The sequence below is a fragment of the Melopsittacus undulatus genome, chromosome 1, assembly GCF_012275295.1.
Source record: "Melopsittacus undulatus isolate bMelUnd1 chromosome 1, bMelUnd1.mat.Z, whole genome shotgun sequence".
NCBI classification, from domain to species: domain Eukaryota; kingdom Metazoa; phylum Chordata; class Aves; order Psittaciformes; family Psittaculidae; genus Melopsittacus; species Melopsittacus undulatus.
This window is the reverse complement of record NC_047527.1, coordinates 101,248,680-101,270,970: the sequence shown is the minus strand read 5'-3', so window position 1 is coordinate 101,270,970 and position 22,291 is coordinate 101,248,680. Positions and strand designations below refer to the sequence as shown.

Genomic DNA, 22,291 nt, shown 5'->3' with positions numbered 1-22,291 from the left:
GTAAGAAAATCCTGAGAACGATATATGGTGAATCATAGACATTAGAGTTGGAAAACTCCCTTTAGGTCATATCCAGCCAACCTCTCGGGACAATTCAGGATATTTTTATGTCCTGTTATATAGAAAGCCTTCTTTAAAAAATATGTATCCATGAAGTTCCTGCCTCTCTGTTTAGCTGTCCATTTATTAGGTGATTGTTGTACATATAATTGTGATCTTACCTTTTTTCTTAAACATCTCTAAAATATAAGAAAGTGCAAATACAGATTTACAGGTATCTGCAAATATGGAGATTTTAATATCTACTACACAGTTTGTGCTTTAAATATACTAATATTAAATCTGACTGTTCATTTGCTTAGTTTCCTCTGATTTTTCTTACTTCTAATCCAGCTTGCCCCCTAAACAATTCATCCCTATCCGCTAGACATTTGCAAGCTGATGTAACAGTTCCTCCCTTTTTCATCAGCACATCCTGTCCACCACTTATTTTTATTGCTCTGCTCTAGATTTCTTCCAACTTACAAGTGCATTTAGGAAGAGATATGGAAGATTACAGGCTAGATTCAGTAAATCCACACAGAGAAAGATTTCTATACCATTTTATCTCTCTTGTCTAATTATGTGGAGTATTTGTATGTAATCCACAATTTCCTTGGTATGTCTTCTGAGTTGAAAATATCATGAGGTCATGAGAACTGAATTAATCCTTATGTCAAACTTTGGCAGTAGCACAAGTCAAAACAATATGATCAGCCCCTTTTTCTCTAGTGATTGCCTGAAGAACTCCTCTGTTGCTGATCTATTAATCCCTTTCACTGGATCATGCTGAATGTGTTATCTTTGTTGATTAGAAAAATGTGTGTTTCATGTAATTTGTCTGGAACTGTTATGTCTAATCATCACTCCTAACATATCACCATACTCAGTATATTTTTGGTAATGTAGTTACTTGTTGCGAATTTTGTCACAGTGACAAACGGATTTATTCAATCTATTCCATATGCAAACATTTAGTTCTGTATTTGAATGCAAAAAAACTAAAAGTCCAATTTTGCTACTTTTTGGTAGGCAAGTTACACATCTTTGGATTTCTTTTGTTTGTGCTAAGCCCATATTTAAGCTATATTATTCCATCTGATTTTACATATATAACTAAGATACTTAAATTCAGATTTTATGTTTCCTGGTATTTCTTTAGAGCTCCAAAAGAAATAGCAACATTTCCAAAATCTGGTCAGTCCACATAAAATTGGTTTTCCAGAGGTTTTCCTCTGTTTGCTGGCATGCAATATGCAGCAGTTCAGCAGTAGTTTCATGGAAGTGGAGTTGTTTCTGCAGCAGAAACAAGACCTCAGAGAGAGGGGTGAGGCGCAGAAGTGGGCAGGGCCAATTATAGCAGTTGCAAGTGAGAAAGTCCCTGCATTTGAGTCAGAGTCTTTGGCTTATATGTCACATTAAAATTGCAGGTGAAAAAACCTGGAATGGTGAAAGTTTTCAAAACTTACTGTCATGTTAAAAATAGAAACAGATGGAAACACATGCTAGTTGCATTTATACCAGATCATTTAAGACACTAACAGTGACAAAAGAGAAAAGTAATCTGCATTCGCATCTGAAAAAATTAGAATATACTACTTTTTTTCTTATTAATGATGATAATAATGATAATGATATCTAACATTTGTGTGTCATTTTCTGTGAATAGATCTGTGCTTCACAAAAGAGGCAAGTATCATTACCATTTTCCAGGGGGGTAACTGACAAGCAAAAGTCAAAGTGTCATCCCAGCAAGTCATCCAATAAGCTAGTGGCTAAACTGGGAAGAGAATACAGGTCTTCTGAATCTGTTATTCTGAAGTAAGCAGTGTACTGGCTGATGAATTTGGCCATCCTTCTGAAATGCGTTTTAAAATCACTTTAGGTATGTGCTGTTGTACATGAAGTAGTGGAAGTATTCAAGGTTACTTTTGAACCTTATCACCAATTCTTCTTTGTCTTCATTGATTCTCTCCTGCTTTCAACCTGACCTGCTATGGTAGTTAAACCTACTATTATCTGACCTCCCAAACTCAGCCTACTCTGATTCCTGACAATGTCCAAGTTTCTGCCTGGGCTGTCAGCATTTCATGAGACTGATGCTTTATAGTTTTTGCAGTTCTGAAGATAGAGAGAGAATGTGGCACTGACAAAGACTTCATCCTCATTTTTCCAATTTCTTTTCAAAAAGAAGGACAAACATAAACAAACAGAATTTATGCATTAAAATTCCACAGATGGGAAATATTATCTTTGGTCGTTTTGATGCAACCAGCACACTCTGTGCTGTAACAAGCCTTACTTGAATTATTAAATCCAGCACACATGCTCTTGTCTTCTGGCACCTCACCTGTTTTTTGCCCTGTGGAATGTCCTTCCTATAACCTTTTTTGCTGGGAAATATGTCTGCTAAACAGGCATCTTTCTCAGTCAGATGGACTGCATTCAATCCACATCGTTGGTGGGGTTGCAGAAGGGAGAGATTTAGAAAGAGGGTTTTAACCAACTTGCTTAAGGAACCAACAACAGAAATATGCATGTGCAAAATGGAAACTGATGGTTGGTTTTAATTTTCCACTTATTTTTCAATAATGTGTGTGTGGTAGATATTGTGCTGTGTACACGCATTTGGCAAGGGACCCTGCTCTTTATGGAGACATTTTTGATCACCACTGTGGGCAAAAATATGTGATACGTAGAAATTTGACTGAAACAAGGCTGACAAAGCATTGCCCATTTAAAAAGCCTGTTCTTCATCCCTTGTTTTTACATCTCCCTTTCTAGCCTGAAACCAAAATTTTGTTTAATGAAGTCCTATTGTCCTCCTAGTCATCCATGGACAGTTATTTTCCCAGAGGCCAATCACTGTTGCTGGAATATTGGCATTGATTTCTTGTCAACATCCTTACAAATAAAATAGAATCACAAAGATTTTATTCAAGACAATAAGAATAACAAACCCCACATGTTTAAAAGAGTTCTGCATGCTTTGCAAACAGACAAAATAAAAAATGAAAAGTCGAATATTTTCCACGTCTCTCTAGGTTACAAATACCTACATGTGCATCCAGATTTATTCCATCTAATTTTAGGTCTTTTGTAGGTTGAAAATGCTTAGCTCAGTCCAGCCAACTCCCCTTATAGCTTGTGAACAGGGGGGCATCTAAGTTCTGTCAAGACCTATCTTTTCCTTGTTTGATTTTATAGACAGCCAAAGCCTAGGGCCAACCTAAGTCAGAGAGCCTAGAAACAGGTGCTTAAGAGTTAAGTGGACTGAATCTTGACCTATCTATCTTTGTCATTGCATTGAAGCAATTTACTGAAGTGAATTATAAAGTCCTTCATGTTTGTTAAGGGAATGGCAAAGTGCTGAAGTCTGAGTGAGGGTCTGAATCTCTCTCAGCGTTTCTCCAACTTGATGGGATGTACCAGCAAAGCAGCAGAAGGGGACATGGATCAATAAAAGATTCTGAGGCTACCTAGTACCCTGACATATTTCTGCCTTGCCACAGCAGCATAAAAGAACGTTAGTCAATAGCCAGTGCTTTCCCAGAGTCTTTAGTTAGGATTGAATGCACACTTCTTTTTATTCTTCTTCATTAATGTTGCCCTTCTCTCTCCCGATCTCCCCCGCCCCCACATTCATTATCAGAAAGATTTCCTTTTCTACAACAAGAAGGATTCAAAGCTGCAGAGGAATTATCTAAGACATTAGATCATTTCATACATTAGATAAAATCATTCATTAGGTAATTTATTAATTAGATAATTTCACTAATTAGACAATTTCATGCACAGCATTAAGTCATTAAGTTATGCATAGTCTGAATAATAAAGTTTGTGAACATTAATTTTATTTTTCTTAATCTGAAATCAAGTACATGTCAGTGTCATTAACTTTATCCTCACAGTGTCCATTAACTAGATGCAAATATAATAGTATTGTGGCTGACCTGGTATTTTAATACTGCAGGTCAAATAGGTGAACTGAGTCAGTGGTGTTCAGACCACGTATATCTGTTTTTACACCATTCACACTTCAGTGTCAATGTTCACTGTTGGAACATTGTTTAATATTAATTCAGTAAAGGTCATTGCAGTTATGGGGAAGAAACATTGACAGTATAAACAATAGGTTGTGGCCTTTAACTGTGAAAGCTTTGTAATTATCCTTTTGTCTATCAAACCTACTGGATTCAGTACAATTAGAAAGTGCACAGTTTGGCAGAACCCGGACCTTTGTGTAATCACATGGGTCTCAGTACTGTATTGTATGATTACTACGGAAAATAAGCATCAGTTGTATTCATGCAAGCAAACATAAAAGCAAGAAATAACTGAATCTAATTTTAATTAAAAGAGAAAAGTAAAGTCCAACAATCAAGGAAGTGAAATTACACTAAGTAAATAAAAGTCCTGGAGAAAAATGGCATCACACTATCCATATAAAATGACCCCCTCTGGTTTTGATATAATCTTTTCTTCTTCAAATCATAGCCACTGCACAGAAGTGATAATCTAATGTTTGCTTCTGTTCAAGGTAATAGAGATCATAGAATCATAGAATAGTTAGGGTTGGAAAGAACCTTAAGATCATCTAGTCGCAACTCCCCTGCCATGGGCAGGGACACCTCACACTAAACCATATCACCCAAGGAAATGAAGAAAAACAGTATCTACGTTATGTTTCTTGGTTGTTTCTTTTGGTATACACATGGCAAAAAATAGCCTGTTCAATGACAAAATAAAAGCCAAATTTTGAAATACCATAAACTCGTTCTGGCAGATACATTAGAGTAATTCTCCAGTAATATTTGTCTGTAGATTTAATTTCACTATTGTGCAAATACACACTGAAGTCAGATGTACAAAAAGGCCACCCGGAGTGTTGAAAATGAGCCATTTAAAGGTGCTTGCTTTTGAAAGGTTGACATTTTCCGATGTTGAGAATTATGTCCCTGAAATTTGTGAGCATTCTTAAGAGAAGGGAGAGAATCAGGGTTAGTGATGTCTCCATAGGAATTAAAAACATGCAGCACGAAAAGACACCTAATTCATTCTCCCCCTCCTTGCTTTTCTTTTTTTTTTCTGAAGGTTAATGATCATGTTTGAAAACAAATATTTGAATAGTAATGCATTATTACTTTTTAATGCATTGTGATACTGCAAGCAGAAAAGAAACCCTCAAAAACCGAAAGGGATTCTATTTTTGTTTTGCAAAGAAGAAATACAGCTGTTGAACCCTTTACAAAAATAATAATATTTAATAGAACAAATTCAAGTTACATATCCGTGATTTGCTTTTGGAAGTCAGAACCAGCATTACACTCACAGGGCAGCATACAACAGCTGGAAGGAAGGGCCCCATTCTCTGGCAAGCACTTGTTGGATAACACACACTCTGAGTTTGAAGGGTTTCATGAGAAGTCAGAACTGGTGTTTATGCTTGTTCTTCCCTGTTCTGCTTCAAGGTTGTGTTATATTCCAGGATCACTACCACCAGCCAACCTGGCCCACCAATGGAAGAAGTGCTCACCACTCACCAGCTGGACCAGTTAAATGAGAGCATGCTTTCAGTCTGCTCAACAATCGATGCTTCAAGAAGGCAGCAAAAGAATCCTCACAATGAGGATCATTCTTTGCCAGTAGCATGATTCCATATTAAATTTTGTAGAAAAAATTTAGACATGATTTGGGAAATGCAATGGGAGAGAGAATTTCCTTATAGGAAGTCTAGACAAAGAAATATGGAGATATAAAGGAATTCTAACCTTATGGATAAAACCCATGCTGCTTGACCTTTTCCCATTCCATGTTATGCCCACCCAGAGTGCAGGAATAACCTGAGGTTTCTGGGGAGCCACAAGCCTCTGGAAGGTGATGGTAATGGGACAGACTGTCCAGTTGTTTTGAGAAACAGACCTGCAGTGACCAGCCAACAGCTGGAACACAACTTGATGTCAAAGGTAGCAGCCGATCCTCAACTAGAATAGTTTACGTAACTGAAACAAAGACTTCCCGCTTTTTATGGGAGATGAGGATTTGAACTAAAATGTTTTTAGATTCTCATTATTGTCTTAAAGTTCATGTCCTTGCCTTCTTCTGCAAGCATTGTAATTGAAAACTGTATATGTTTAGAGAACGTTCCTGCAGACCTTACTCATCTGAATAATTTGTCCTCACTTCAATAAGACTGTTCATGTGTGTAAGAATTGGAGTGTATGTGTGCTTTGAAACACTGTTGTATCTCTCTAATCTTATTTTGTCAAACACTGTTTGATGAAGCTTGGAAGTTACTTTAGCAGACATACGTAGGAAGAACACATTTTTAGAAGACTGGATGTTCCTTTTTGGCTTTGATATATCTGCATATTAAAATATGCATGTTTGTGAGACTGAATCTTTTCATCCGTATCCCTCTAATTTGCCATCTTTTGTTGCACCTGCATGTTTCCCTTTGAGATAACTCCTGTTATGAGTATTTTTGTGAGCTTCTGAAACAATGCTTTACTTTTAAGACAAGAATTTACATAAAAATCAAAAACTGTTTTATAAAAGGCTGGTATAAATAGATATTAGTGAAGTAATGAGTCAGGGAACAGTTACTTAATTAGCTAGAGACTTGTTATATAAGCAGAAATTCTCATCGGGGAATAGAATTGAATTTGTACTCATGTAACACTTCAGATATAAATTCTAAATCTCAAGAATAAAAACCCTACACACTACTTATAGCTTAGTTTAGATGCTGTTTAGATGTTGTTTAGAATTTTAATTAAAATAGCATATATGTTGGCTTCTTGCCTTTTAGCAATATATTTGATGCACTTGTGTGCCCAAAATGAAGAACTGAGGAGTGGACTGCAGAAGCTGTATCTGTGAATCTATATCTAGAAAGCATGTACAATAATTTTTCTGTTAAAAATCTTCCAGTTTCCACTAGTACCCATGGCATATGCTGAGACATTATTTAAATCCCATAGTGGTAAAGGTAGAAGTTGCAATAGAGTAGATGATTTCTGTAGATTATATCATCATATTACTGTGCAAACCTCTTCAGAGCCTCTAAACTAGCAAAGTTTCTTTGATCCATGTGTCTGTATTATGGAGACAAAAACTGATCTCATATTTCTCTGTGCGTATATTTACACACTTGGCTGCCATTCCTTGTTTTGCAGATTAGTAGCATACCAGCATTGCAATATCTGTTTAGCAAAGGATATACAGAACTGGTGATAAAGATGGTTATACACAACATCCTGCACAGTAGTGATTCTGTCTGTTATATGAATAATAAGCAGAGCTGTTATCAGAAACATTCTACTGAAATCAAACAGTTTGATTTTGTTTTTTATTTTCCCTGAGTGTTTTATTAAAGATACAAACCCTGACAATTCAATGGGAGAAAAAAAAAAACAGTATTATTTTGAACTTGTCATACAGCTTCAGTGACAGGAATATAGCTAATAATAAATATCTATTGTAGCTGAATATTAAAATCATAGCTGAGAGAAATTAGGTTGGTTTGTTACATTAATTAGTTACTACATTGAGCAATCTAGTCACTATTTTTACTGTGTTATTTACTACTGAAGGTGATAGTATCATTAGTTGATACTGCAGTTTTAAAGCAGCAGGATGCAGTAGGATAATGGTATCTGTCTCAGAACCCATTAGTGTGAGGTGAAGAAAATGCTATAATATATTCAATGACCTCAGGGGATGCAGAGAGTTTCCATGACTCGTTTTATATCAGTATATATATATATAAAGTTTCAAAACCATACATACGCTCTCTCAGGTATTAAAGCACATATATACCTACCTTAAACCATAAATTCCATTACAAATAATAACTACAAGCCTCAATTCTATGTTAGACTTGAATCTTAAAGACTATGGGGTGAAGCAGCATTTAAAAATGGCTAAACTGATAAATGAATACACATACAGAGAAAAGTAATTACGAATCCAAAGACTTGCTATAGTAGCCGACATTTTAAGTATCTGGTAGATTTAAGAAATATACTTCAAATCTTATTTCAGTTGGAAGGGACCTACAATGATCATCTAGTACTCTGCTAAATAGCTCCCTGAATAGCTTAAAGTTCACTCTCCTGAAAACCAGTGTAGCAACTTTGCTGTCCTTTTTTCTCATTACACTGAAAATTCTAAATCATTTCATGATCATATGGCTAAGACAGCCACTTTTAAGAATAGTGAATCAAAACAAGTGCTTCTGTTATTGCTTTCTTCTAGTACCTGAGAACATTTTACATGTCTGGGCTATGAAGCTAGAAGAAGATGCTAAAGTGAAGGGAATGTATTATATTTTTAGTCCAATAAAAGATTTTGAGTTCAGTTTAGTTGCTCACAGAGGGGTGTCTCAAGTCATCTGAGATCCTATGAAGTCTCCTGCCTGGCTTTCAGGTACTGTTGCATAAGAACATGGTCTCCCATTGATCTCATATAATATTCCTGACCTAAAGTCACTGTGGTTTTATAGCTATTGCAGAGGACATGATTCCTTTTGGTTCTGATCATCAGGGGTATGATCTTTTTACTGTAAGGTTACTACTGCTGGATTTCATTAACTGCCTACAACTCAGGGCTAGATGCTTGCTAGCTATGTTACATGATTTACCAGACCTATCCTGATCTGCTTCATCAGCAATGTATAATGAGTATTCATTAAAGTTTGTGTACGGTAATAAATGAATTGTTTCTCCCCATGATTTTCTAATGTTTCGTATCTTCCCTTTAGGTTGGTTGTTACTTGAAGAACCCTAAATACCCAATTTGGTTGGTATGCAGTGAAAGCCACTTCAGTGTGCTTTTTTGTTTGGAAAAGGATTTATTAGGTGACTGGAAAACAGAGCGGAAATTTGATTTATATTATTATGATGGCTTGGCCAACCAGGAAGAAGAAATACGGTTAACAGTTGGTATGTACAACTCGGTAAATATGCATTTAATCTCTGATGGTGGCAACAGAAGAATCCATTAATACAATCAATGATGTTTCAGGCATTAAAGATTAGTTGTGTGCCTGCTTCATAATTTTAATAAGTAGTTTTGATGTTTAATTGGAAATTAGATTTCACAAGGAAATATTGAGGATAAGCTCCTGAAATGGTTAAGTGTATGTGCTACCTTACAGGCACTGGTAAATCTTTCAGTGACACTGATTTCCAAGGAGAAGATTGTGGTCTGGTCTATTCATGCTCCCAGGGCTATAAGCCATATTCAACTACTCTCTTTCTTCCTCACATCTTCTCACATAATTTCTATAGGCAGAAAGTGCAAGTCTTCTGTTCCTCAGCCCTATATGCCTGTAGTAAAAAGAGCAGAAATGGTGAGGAAGCATGAAATCCTTGCCTCCAACAAGAGCTACTTCAGAATATGATAGTAATCTGCTAATAAAGCCTAGCCTCTTACCTGCTTGTAAGCATACCTGGAAACATGAAAAAGATATTCTGAGTTGTTACTCTCATTCTTTCAGGAAACCATGCCAAATTATGCAGCTGCTTTTACAGTAATTATGTGTTACTCCACCTGGAAGGCATTTGGAAAAGAAGTATTCTGATGCTTAGAAAGCTCCTACTTATTGCCATATTAAGACATTCTTGACCACTACATTTCTATTTGCTAATAATATCCTACTTATCTTTTGTTTTCTTTCCTTCAGTGTATTTGCACAATCTAATCAAATTCCTTCTCAATCTTAAGGAGCCATTCTATTGTAGTCCACTCTAAAAATAAGCTGTATTGCTTGTTTGCACCTACATTCTGGTTCTTGGACAGGATGACTTATACATGGGTGTTGTGTGTTCTAATTGAGTCCATGTGGCAAAGATGTTTGTATGGTGGGAGTGCTGGCGGCTTTAGCATCTCACAAGGTTTGGTAGTAAACTTAATTTTCTTTCTGCCTGTTATTTATGCTCTTATTTTAATTAAAATCCCTGTCATTCTATTGCAGTGTTCATGTTATATATGATCTAAAAAAATACTTAACTTTTACACTTCTAGAGTTGCCAGCTGGTTCCCACATGGTCTGTCCAAGATAAAAGGTTTTTTGTGGCACAGATGATACGGTACAGAATAAGAATGCAGAGTTTAACATTTTTTCTATTGTATTGTACAATGTAACATATGGTCCAAAAAGAATGTCCTTATCTGTCTTTACGTCATTAGTAAGTAAGGAATGTTTCCAAAATCCAGATCTACCAAGCACTCTGAGATCTCTGGATAAGCAAGTGCTCAGAGTATGTGAAAATTTTTGTTTATTGTTCAACCTCTCACAACATATTTGTATATTTCTCCTCAAAAACTTGTACTGAGAGGTAGATATCTTTCTGTTGTTGCTGTAAGCTCTTCCAGGAATGTATCTTAGTAAATCTTTTGTTATCTTTGAAATTCTGCAAGAGGCTGTAAAATGCAAATAGTTTCATCATTCCAGGGAAATGCTTTCCTGGCTGTAGAGTAATCCTTTGTTAGGTCTGAAGATATACTGAAACTACTTTACATCCAAAGGTAGCATTGATTATACATTTAAACCATGCATACAGTACCAGATGGAAATCTCAAAATGCTAAGTATTACTGGTATTTCCATTGTGGAAATATCAGCAAGCTGTGATGGTTAGGCAGTGTTACCTAACTGGAGGGTGCTGCATCGCCACATCTCACTGGTGCAGGTTAGCAAAATCATTTGCTTTTCACTAGCAAGAAGGTAAATTCCTAGAAATACGAATATTTTTTTTATAATTAGGAAGATTACAATCAAGGTCACATTTCAGGAAACCTTGAAGAAATTACACTGGGCAAGAAAAGCAAGAAAGAGTAAGATTACATTTTAGGGGTAATGGCAATTGCCACTTATACTGAGAATTTGCCCTGCTTCTCATAACCTATGAAGATGAGAAATACAAAGTTTATTTCTAAAAGCAGGCAATACTTGCTAGTGAATTCAACATAATACCGTAAATAGGTGAAGGTTCTTTATTATTTCCATTGGGATAGAAATTTCTGACAGTCAGGGAAGGACAACATGCCAATATATCAATAACCCTCTGCATTTTGTTCATCTTCTTTTGTTGGCTCTTTAGGGACTGGGTAGAGATTCTGGGATTTTTTTCTATGTCACAGAGATCACTTGTATAAAAGTGTGTTGTACTGTTCAGAGAGATACTGATCTTCCTTTCTAATATATACAGATAGCCCCTACCTATGTTAACATTTACAATATGGTGTCTCCAACTAAAGATATAGGGAATTTTTATACAATTGGTTTTAATAAATCATTCTTATATCTCACTGGTGCATATTTTCAACTCAGTATCCTTTTCAAGGTATTTTCAAAAAGCAGCTGAACAATTGCTAAAATATATATAGCTGAGTTTCTCAGAAGATTCTTCCAGAGTCATAGTCACCATCCTCAGCCCCTTTGCATATCTCACAGAAGGTAGCACAAGCCAGGGAAATTAGCCCATGTTCAGATACTGGAGGAAGCCTCTAGGGAAGACTGGTGTATTAAATATGACACTTTCCTTCAGAATCCTTTTTTTTGCAAGTTAAGATAAAGTTGTTCCAATGTGCAAAAAAGCCTTCTGGAAAGGTAATTAATAAACCATAACTTCCTAAGGTTGCCGTTAAAATTATGAGCAGTGTTTCTTCTCTGGGTGATTTTCTGTTCAGTTTCCACTCCTCTGAACCTGTGCTCATTATATGTCCTGAATAGCAAGTTTGTCTGTAACTGTGCTTGCACTTAATTTCTCACTACCCTTAGCTTAGGATATAAGTGAGATATAAGAGATCATATTTGTATCCTTCTTGTTGACTCCAAGATGGAAGAGTGTAACTTCAGTATTGCTTGCTCTAAATGAGTTGTCTGAAACACTGTATCACAATTTGTTAGTTAATTAACTTAGCTAAATGTTCTTTGCCTACTCCTGTATGATACACCTTTAGTGATATTTTTTCCTTATTCCTTTGCATGAAAAACCTCCATTCAAATCTCTTGGTTGGAAAAACTCAAGTATAAAAATGACAAAATTCAGCAAGTTGGCAATGACAGGAAAAGGCAGCCATGCCATTTGCCTATCCTGCTACCAATACTGTAGTTAGGACAGTGGCTCTTCCTCTTACTATGAGAAGATCCAGAATATCAGTATCAGGAATTCCTAGACGTGTCCAAATACTTTTGGAGACCTTTAATGAACCTTTTTAAACTCTTCAATATTAAGATAGAAACAGCCCTTTGAAACTTTAAAGATTCCTGTGTATCTCTAAGTTCCTGAGGAGCTAGGAGAAAACTGCCAGAACTTTATGTACTTTAAGTTGTCCATTTCCTACTACTCCAGCCCTTACAGTCAATCTGATTTTTCTGTATGTATTTATATCAACAAAATCAACAAGCAAGGGAGAGCCAGGTTCTCTCTTTGACATGAGGAAGCCAGATATATCTGAGATTGGCAGCTGTGAATATAAGAGCAATTGCCTCCCATCCTGTCTAGATCAGTCTCACAGAAGCAGACCCATATCCTACACCCTGTCTTGGCAGTGTTTGTTGCTCACAAACCACCCATTGGCTGGGTGACAGACAGAAAAGAAGAAAAAGAAAAATATGTTGTCTGCTGCAGTTTAAAATGTTTTACTCCAAAACAGGAAACAGCTGAGCAGACTGACATCCAAGCTGGTCGCAGGATGTTTTCTCCCTGGGAAGTTCAGCAACTACTTTCACTGTTGACAGATCCAGTGTCTGAGACACTGACCTCTCTGTTTTCCCCGAAACAGTGCAATTGCCTCTCTGTCCCGAAAGAATGCTCACAGCCTGTGGTAGCTCTCTTACGTCCAACCCAAAATCATCCTCTCGCATCTGTACATTGCTTTCTCAACAGTCAAGGGACAGTCTTTTTTTTCCAGGGTGAAAGAATCTTAATCCAGTTTTGACTGGACGTAGGATTTCCTATTCAAGTGTAGGACTTCCGCTGTCTTTAGTATTAGAGTAATAAAAATTGCTTTCTTTGTAATTATAACATCAGCTGCAAAATAAAAACCTCATTACAGGCCTCCACCATGTTTTTTTCACTTTCTAATCTGAGATTTTCCTTGGAACTGTCTCTATATTAGTAAACTAACTTGGGTCAGGGCATGAGTCTGAACACTGTCCCATGATCATCCTTACTGTTAAGTTGTCAATGCAGTTCTGCCATGTTTGTAGCCCAAAACAAGTAATACTGGGCACAGTCTGGGACCATTCCTAACAGCGTTTGCATTCAGTCTCCCCCTTTCAGCCTTTAGACTTCCACCACATGAACAGGCAGTAGACCATTAGCTGAAAGGATTCCAGAAGCAAGGCAGTGACTGCCAGAATGTTCACTATAAGGTCACTTTATAGCCTCCTGCTATTTGCAAAGTTCCAGAATCAGTTCACACTCTGGAGCATTCCTGGCCCTGTCTTTGTCCTCTCTGTTCAAGTGATATGAACATGAGATGATATTCAAGTGCTAGCACTGCTCACTTTCCAGGGTATTTCAATCCAAAGTGGATACATGCCTGTTGTGCACTAGGAAATATACGGTGTGAGTGGTAGTCTGTCACTTCCATGGGTGGAGTCCTAAAAGCTGCTGTGGTATTCTGTATGAATAGAAATATGCTCCAGGCACTAATAATGTCTGATATGTCTCTGCAGACACAACTCAGATGTGTGTTGAAGATAAAGAAAATGATCTTACTCCTCCACTTGAGCACTGCATTAGGACAAAGTAAGTGAAACTAAGGTTTTAATACAGATATATTCAGTTATTAAGATAAATAATAGATGTAAGGCTGGAGTGTGATTAAAAACATTGCAGGAAGTAACCTTACAAAATCACTGCTTAAAAATCAGAGAAGATCTGATAGGCCAGGCTGTGTTAATATGCACTACACATTTGAGTATTGTTGTAGTTAATATCAAGCTGGCTAAGATGTTCAATTCCTACATCACCAAGAACTGACTGAGCCAAATTCAGTTTGGGAGCACAATTTGATTTCAATAGATCTAAATTTAGATTCCTCAAAGTGATTGATTCGTGTTGTACAAGTATAATGAGAAAAAGAGAAAATTTCTTCAATCTTCATCAGTCTTTTCTGAAACATATAATTGCACTGGAGGACCTGGGCATGATTCCTGATGCACAAAGCCCTGTGCTCAGTGATCTTAGTTTTGTTAAAGTTTCCATATGTCTCTGGGCAGCACAGAGTTTCTCAAGATCACAGGGCACTGTGTTTTGTGAAGTCATTCTTGACAGTTTTTAGGTCATATTTTTTCCTTGAATACAAAGCTATTTCCTGTCATGTTAGGATTTTCATGGCCATATTGAGGTCTATATGATATTAAATTACGGATTTTGAAGTAATTTATCCAAGACACATTCAAGTTAATGAGAATATTTTCAGTTTAATGAGACATGAAAAACACAAAATGGAGAAATTTAGCTGGGTAGAAGAATCACCTTTGTATCAACACCAGCGGCACGACTTTGAAAACTGCTATCTGAATATCTTTGGAGCAAGAAATAAAAGCATCATTGTAAAAGACCGTAACGTTTGCTAAATCAGCAAGTCAGGCAGCTTCAGATTTCTCTTGTAATTTCCCTCCTCTCCTTGCCACCATTTGTCCTGTCAAAAAACACCAAAAAAAGAAGGACAGTGGCTGCCAAAGAGTGTGTTCATGCAGGGCTGCCATTATAAAGTTACAGAGAAGTAGAAGAGGCATCCTGTAACATGACAGCACTGATATTAGTCCAGGCTCCCTGCACTGTATTGTATTGATTACTCTGTTCCAGTGACACATAAATGTGACTAAAAACTAAAATAAATAATATATAGCCTCAGAAACCCACATGGTTGAATAATACATTCAACCGCGTGAAGCTGCTGTTAGAACATTTTTCATTCTTGGCATTCCATCAAAGTTATGCAGTTTTTGTAATGGTGATATTTATTTATTTTAAGTTCCCTGCTTTAATCCACTGGAGGAGTAAATTACCAGCAAATTCCAGTGTAAATTTATTTTGTTTGTACCATTCTCAGCACTGTCTGACTTACCCTGATCAGTCTGTCTCCTTGTTTTAAGTATTCTCCATTTGCTTTGAGAGTATTTATTTAAGCATGGACTTGCTGCTAATGGTTTTTCATGTTATATTTTCCCTCTTTGTTTTAAGAACTTTTTATTCCAATTATGAAACAATATACAAGGAAAAGCAAAAACAAACCCAACTAACCAATATTTTAACAAATTGGAAGATAAATAAGTAATGTTTTATATTATGTAACCATGGAAAACACTCCTTAACTAATTTTTAGTCAGACAAGCAAGGAAGCAAAGAGCTGTTACTTATTTTGACCAAGCATTTTTGATGTAGCTTTTTATCAAACCTTTCTCATAAAAAAAAAGCAGGATAATTTCTCAGGCAGTGTGGAGAATTTCACAGTCTGAACAATCAACTGAGAAGATTAATTGTTTTTTCCAGATATTTGCTGGGGGGTTTCCTTTCATTCACAGGACTCATTTGTGTTTTAATCCATGAAAAGCCTTCCCATTGTTTGCCTCAATACCTGAACATCACCACCCTGCTGTAATCACCACCATCATTCTGTAATGCATTGAGTTATATGCCTAACACCTGCCTGCTGTTTGTTCTCTTATCATATCCCAAAGGGAAAACTGCATATTTAATAGACTAAAGTTATTGTTATTATTATTAGAGGAAAAAGGTTGGTTTGCTTCTGCAGGAAGTGGAGACTCATGGTTTTAGTCGCTATTCTACAAAATGTCAAAAAATCAAGATTTGAGTTGAAAGGAGGTAACACATCAGATGGCTAGAATCACTAGTCTCTGGCAGCCATCACTTTAACCTGTAGGTTCCCAACCAGAGCCAGTACATGTGCTTTTATTGTGGCTTTCAGCCCTAGACATCTGTAGAAACAGTTAGATTTTGACCAAGAGATGTCTGGAATGTGCATCCTTGGGTTTTTTGGGAGATGCCGTGCAGACGTCTTATCCCATTCTTCCCTGAAGTATACTCTTATATTACAGTCACGATCCTCGGCATCTCTCTGCACTGACGGAAATAACATCTGTTAGCTCTGCCTGAGGGGAGTAAAACTTTGATCTGATATTATAATCTGAATTCAGTGGTATATTTTCTTAACCCTCTAGCATCGGCTTTCCTCTGTGATAGGTTGTATGATACATTAGTTCACCTGTTTGGCTTTGAAGTGAGATATCCAATTTACTGGACAAGAGGAGAGCATAGGCATTTCATCCTGAATTATTGGTGTGCTCTAAACCAATACCAAATTATTAATACAGGAGGTATTATCTGAATGTTATTCCAGACTGAGCATTGTTCCAGGCCTGAACCAGTTTCTTTTGTGTTCCCATTAACTCCATGACCCTTGGGTGAGGTGGTAGTTGAACGAGATGTGTCAAATGTAGCTTTCATATTGTTAATCTGATAAATTAGCAGTGGAAGCTGTCCTCCATTTGAATTACATTGTTGCAGGATAGTTTGGAGAAATTAACACACTGCATTGCCTAGACAGTTTTGTTTCTGTCTGTAAAGGAAAGAGTTGTTCAGTACCATCAGTGTCACTATTTGACACCTTTTCTTATGCAGATTCAATAGGTGAAAAAGGTTTTGAACCTGACTCCACAGGAGCAAAGCAAGACTGCTTTTCAGTCTACAGATGGCTCATCAAAACTGGTTTGAAAATAAACACAAGAGATAAGGCTTGTTATGAAACTTACCTTAAGTCCTGCTTCAAATATAATTTTCTGGTTAAAATCTTTATTGAGTTTAAGAATGTCAGTTCCTTACTGCATAGCAATTAGCAACATTTCAAGCCATAACAGCAAAAATGGTATCAGTACATTAGTATTTTCAGAGTACAGTATAGTCTCAGAGCAGATTTCATTCAGTGTGGGAATGGCCTTTGTAGGATCTGTGTGAAACCCTCTCAAAGCTTTAATCACCCTGGATACAAGGCAGAGCTTTGGAAAGATTGTACACAAAGATAAGGGATGTTTTCATGGCATTACCTGAAAAATTCAGTGAGGAGAGGAGGTGGTGATTGTACTTCCCACTTGCATTTGGTTGTTCTGATGGATAATATTCTGACAGGGACAGGTCTTACCACTGGTGAATGCCAGACTAGGTCGAATATCCCTAGCTAGAACATACTTTGCTAGCTTAGGATATGAGGCATCACCATCGTGTGTTCCCACTAAATCCTGGGATGAGGACATTCTTTCTGCAATTTTTCAATTTTTATTTTCTCAGCAAAATAAAAAAATGGAAGAATTTCACAACAGTACTCAGTTGGACACTTCCTTTGAGACTTTGCACTGAATACTGCATTTATTCAGCTTTTGGTTTTGTTTTACATTTAATTGATTTGGTCAATGAAAGGACTGAGCTGCCATACCCTTGCTGACACATTCTTTCTGCAGTTACAAAAAGAATGTGGCACTCTGGCAACTCAGTGCTCTCTCCACCCCCTCACCAATGTCTTACTACTGTGCACATGCACTCTGAGGCAGATACTAAAACCAAATGTAAATACTTGACACTGCACGCAACAGTTTAGTTCTCAGATGTGAACTGGAAACTTGCAAACATGAGAAATGACACAGACAAGGGTGCAATTTGTGCAACGAGTGACTCCGAGTGTACAGTAGGTTGACTCACTTTAGCCCAGTGAGGTCATTGGAGAGCATCATCCTGCCTTCACATAGGTTCAGATCTTTGTCTTCTGCCATGATATGAAGACACATTTGGTGACAAATGCAGGATTGATACCTGCTTTGTATTTAGTGTTGGTCATAGTCCTGGAGTGGGCAGCTGAACAGCAGCAGCTGATACAGATAAAAGATTAAAAAAAAAAAAGCTGCTAAATGAAATTATCTGGTCTCAGGGTCTGAGTCACAGAGTTCCTAAAGAGAGGCCTGCCTGTATGGGAGTGTGCAAATTACCTAGTAACAACTGAGACTGAGCATTCTGGTTATATAGGGTTAACTCTTGTACCCATCTTGGGGATTCTCTACAGTCTTTTCAACACAAAGGTACTAGTTCTGACTCTGTTGCTGTTGGGGACTCTTGCACAGAAAAAAATGGAGGAGGAAGGGTTAGGAGACTGACCTCCAAACATGGGCACAAGCACTTCACCTCTCTTCATTTCCCATTGAGAAGATGTGATCAGTTATTCCAAATGAGTCTATCCTAATCTCTCTAAGGTTCATTAGGTGGTAGAAAGGTGTTGGGTTACCTTTCCAATGATCTCATTAACTGACATGTAAAATTATTGCTTTCATTTCTAGGTGGCAAGGAGCTGTTATTGACTGGAATGGCACAGAACCAATCTTGTGACTGACCTGACCTGCACTTCATTTGAAAAGACAGAAAGGAAATGACTGAATTAGCACATACCTACAGGAAATAGGACAAGACTTGTGCAGTTTAAGATGAGGAAGAATGACATGGTCTGAAGGCTGGAAGAGTTTCACCTCAGTCACCTCATGCTTCAGATATTTTCTTATAATATAAACAACACTTACGTAAATTCCTTGTCACTGTCTTTAACATACAGCTTCTGAGAGCAGGCTGTTTCCACCACAAAGTCAAGGTTACAGATGAAGCAGTGAAGTCAATGTCCCCTTGAGGTCTCTTTCTGGATCTACTCTGTATCCTGCAATTGTTTCAAAACATCTGATGGAAGATGCTGAACCCAGATTTCTGTCAATGTATATGCCTTCTCACCTACAAAACTCCAGTGCAAGTACAAAGTATCCAAGAAACATGTACTCACTTCTTTACCTGATAGTATAAGTCTCCTTTTGCACTGAACACATTGATAACCATATGGGCTTTTCAGATAAAGCCTGACCTATACAAAGTTCTTGTTGTGTCGTAAAATTTGCAGTAAGGATTATGGTTTTGTGTTTCCAGAATAGTAACACTATTACATTCCTTACACTGTGTACAATTGGTGTGTAACAGTGCCTCACACTGATATAGCTTATTTTTCTTTCTTGATGAGAGATAGCTGTATCAGTATCTTTATATTTATACCATTGTAACTACTTTATACACCAGGTTTTATTTACACCAAATAGAAAAGATCTGTGGTTTGTTTCTTCCTAAGTACAAAAAAACCCAGAAGAGCTGTTGGGTTTGAAACTTAAATGGTGCCTACCTGTGATAAATACCATTTTTCATTATTAAATAAAGTGCATGTACTGAAATGATGTACTGTGGAGATGTATCACAAGGTACTGAATCAGTGGTTTGTATTCTGAGTTGAATTCTTTAAGCAACATATTTTGGCAACACTTTGCCAAAATTGGAACAAGTTACTGAACTGAAAACTGGAAAATATGCCTTGGAAAAATAGGGAGATAGATGATGTTTCTAGAATTATTCCTCTCTCTTGAGAGTCAATATTTCACGAGAGCTTCATAAAGAACTTTTGCTTTCAGATTTATATGATAGCACCTTCTTTTTAGTAAAAATGCAGACTCCTCTGAGACCTGATTAACTAGTTGCTCTTCCTAAAATCAGTTTCCAATAAAAATGCAATGTCCTGCTGTGTGCAGTGTGGAAATACCAAACTGACTTTGCAAATACAGATCTTGGAGAATTAGCATTTGAGCTACATTTGGAAACCAACCTGAATGTAAGCCATAACGGAATACCGGAAAGGTTTAGGTAGCCTTTGAAAGAATACTGGTCTTCCCCTTGGCTTACCATTCATATCAAACTGCTTATATGCAGTAAAGCACCTCAGACTTTCAGTTATTTTAGTTGTATTTAATTCAGTGTAATGTAATCATAGAATCATAGAATAGTTAGGGTTGGAAAGAACCTTAAGGTCATCTAGTTCCAACCCCCCTGCCACGGGCAGGGACACCTCACACTAAACCATATCGCCCCAGGCTTCATCCAACCTGGCATTGAACACTGCCAGGGGTAGGCAAACTTTAAATTTTGTGGAATTAAGATCTGCCATTCAGCCTTTGCAGCATATGCAGGGTTGGATCTGAGCTCATTCTTGACTGTACTACACGGGTGTTACTTTGCATTTAGTAAACCCTTTCATCTTTGTATATATAGGGATATATTTGTACTGTCAGCTATAGGTGGACTCAATACTGCCTTTAAGATACACTCATCATCCATACTTCAAGCTGTCTTTTATCAGGGAGAGCTTGCCTCAGTGCAAGCTTCAATGTTTCTGGGAGTGAAAATTCCAAACAGTCAAAGATCCCAAATCCAAAGCCTTTGTTGCTCTTGAAATTTCTATGAACTGTAGTCCACACTTTAGTGTGATTTTCTCACCTACCTCACAGGGCATCTATAATGTAAAATAAGATCTTTTAAAGAGTGCATTTGGACAAGAAATAGTGTAGAGATGAATAATGGAAGAAAATTTATGGAACCAGCTTTAACAAAAAATTCCTTTCTGAATTTTCCAGTCTAGTAAACCTACTCCATTTAATTTAAAACATTGCTTTAAACTATGTCAGTTTGGAGATAATGTTCCACTCCCTGATAGAAGATAAGTATTCATCTGGGGAACGAGGGAGCTGCCTTGTGACAGGCCAGATTTCATCTCACTGAAATATGTCTACAGAGCAGTTGTGTTCAGAGTAGCTATTCTGTGTTCATAGGAGGGGAGATATCAGGGGGTGATGTATCTTTTCTTTAGGATAAGAGCTATAGTTCGGACTGTATGATGATGAGTATAAAGAGAGCCCAAGAGGACTGCTCCAAATGGATTTCACCCATGAAGATGTAAGGATTTTTCAGAGTACAGAAAGAGTGATTAGTGAATAGAGCTTGGAAATAAATTGTGGTTTATGGATAATCCTAGAGGATAAATAAAGATGAGGGGAAGCCCTGAACTCTATCCCTCTTTCTAAGTGTGCAAAGAATTCAGAGGCTCCTTCATTACTGGTTATGGAGAGATTTTTTGTGAAACTTAATTTCTGTGACAACAGAACCTCAGTGAGACAGATCTTTTCTTGCCTGTTGTCTGTCAGTGTGTCCATGTATATTTGTTCTACAAAGTCCACCTGTCATCTATTTAAGATGAGCTAACTCCTTATTCACCTGTGTCCTCACTCACAAAGGAAGAAATAAAGCACTTGGACTACTTCACCAAACTACCACCTGTGTAGGAAAAGTCCACCAAGCTAGAGCACTGAGAACCTCGTCACTGCTAAGCTTCTTCCACCATCCTTGCTTCTGGAGCCTAAAACCGGTATCTTCCTTCACCAGGGTTCAGTGCCAGTGTCTGTACTAGGCAAGAGAGATGGCTTTTCAGATTTACCAGAGCATCCTTCTATAATGAAGAAATGTGCAGCCAGAACATTAATTTAGACCAAGTTCTTCTCAGAAATATAATAGAGCATTACCTCAGTCACTGTCTGCCTCAAGAATAAGACTTGCATATTTGTATTCAGTATAAAGCACCAGAAGTTATTTCCCTTAAGACATTTACAGGGCTTTTTTGGGTCAATCATACAAGTCAATGCAATATGTTATGTGGCAATGCAGAAACCTTTGCACAAATCCGTGTAGAATCATATCCTGTTCCAGCAGTATACATCTATTTTCTTTAATTATGTTTTCCTATGCATTGTTTCTCATTTTCTTTTTCATTGCCCAATGAACGTGACTTCCTGAAATGAACAAAACAGCAACTGTTTGACAACTGAGCATTAAAAGACACTGATGACATTGACACTTGATCTGCACAATGTGATTTCATTCTCTTCTGTTGCATAAAGAAATACACCCTTTGCTGAAAATTGACCCCTTAGGTAACAACAGACATGACATATTGTGTATGTAGATAAATATGTGAACAGAGGTACTATTTTGGTAAGGTGTCATGAACAAAATGTATATTTAATATTGTCTTGTACAGAATGTCCCATACAAATAAAACAGTTAAAGCAATGGTAATAGTAAAAGCCCAGATTTCCTCCTCTTTTTTTTTTTTGCATTTTTTTAATAATTTGTTTGCTACTAGAAAATAATCAGGTGGATTAGGTATAAATGTTTCATGGTCCTTGTCAGGTCAATGGAATAATAAGTTAGGTCTCCTTTTCTGTGAAAGGAACCATAGTGCAGTCGGAGTTGGATAAAGTAGTGTTACACCTAGGTGACTGCAGATGCTTAAACCAGCTAGTCTGAAACTAG

General features: G+C 37.1%; 1 protein-coding gene across 2 annotated transcripts in view; it reads left to right on the top strand.

Annotated features, from left to right (window-relative positions):
* MINDY4 (MINDY lysine 48 deubiquitinase 4) overlaps positions 1 to 22,055 on the top strand; it is a 74,059-nt gene extending 52,004 nt beyond the window's left edge. For both annotated transcript variants that reach the window (XM_031049848.2, XM_005150015.3), the window contains exons 16-18: positions 8,804 to 8,984; positions 13,732 to 13,804; positions 18,406 to 22,055. In XM_031049848.2, the coding sequence (XP_030905708.2) occupies positions 8,804 to 8,984; positions 13,732 to 13,804; positions 18,406 to 18,454 (303 nt within the window). In that variant the 3' untranslated portion in view covers positions 18,455 to 22,055. The remainder of the gene's footprint in view (positions 1 to 8,803; positions 8,985 to 13,731; positions 13,805 to 18,405) is intronic.
* Positions 22,056 to 22,291: the final 236 nt, after the last annotated feature.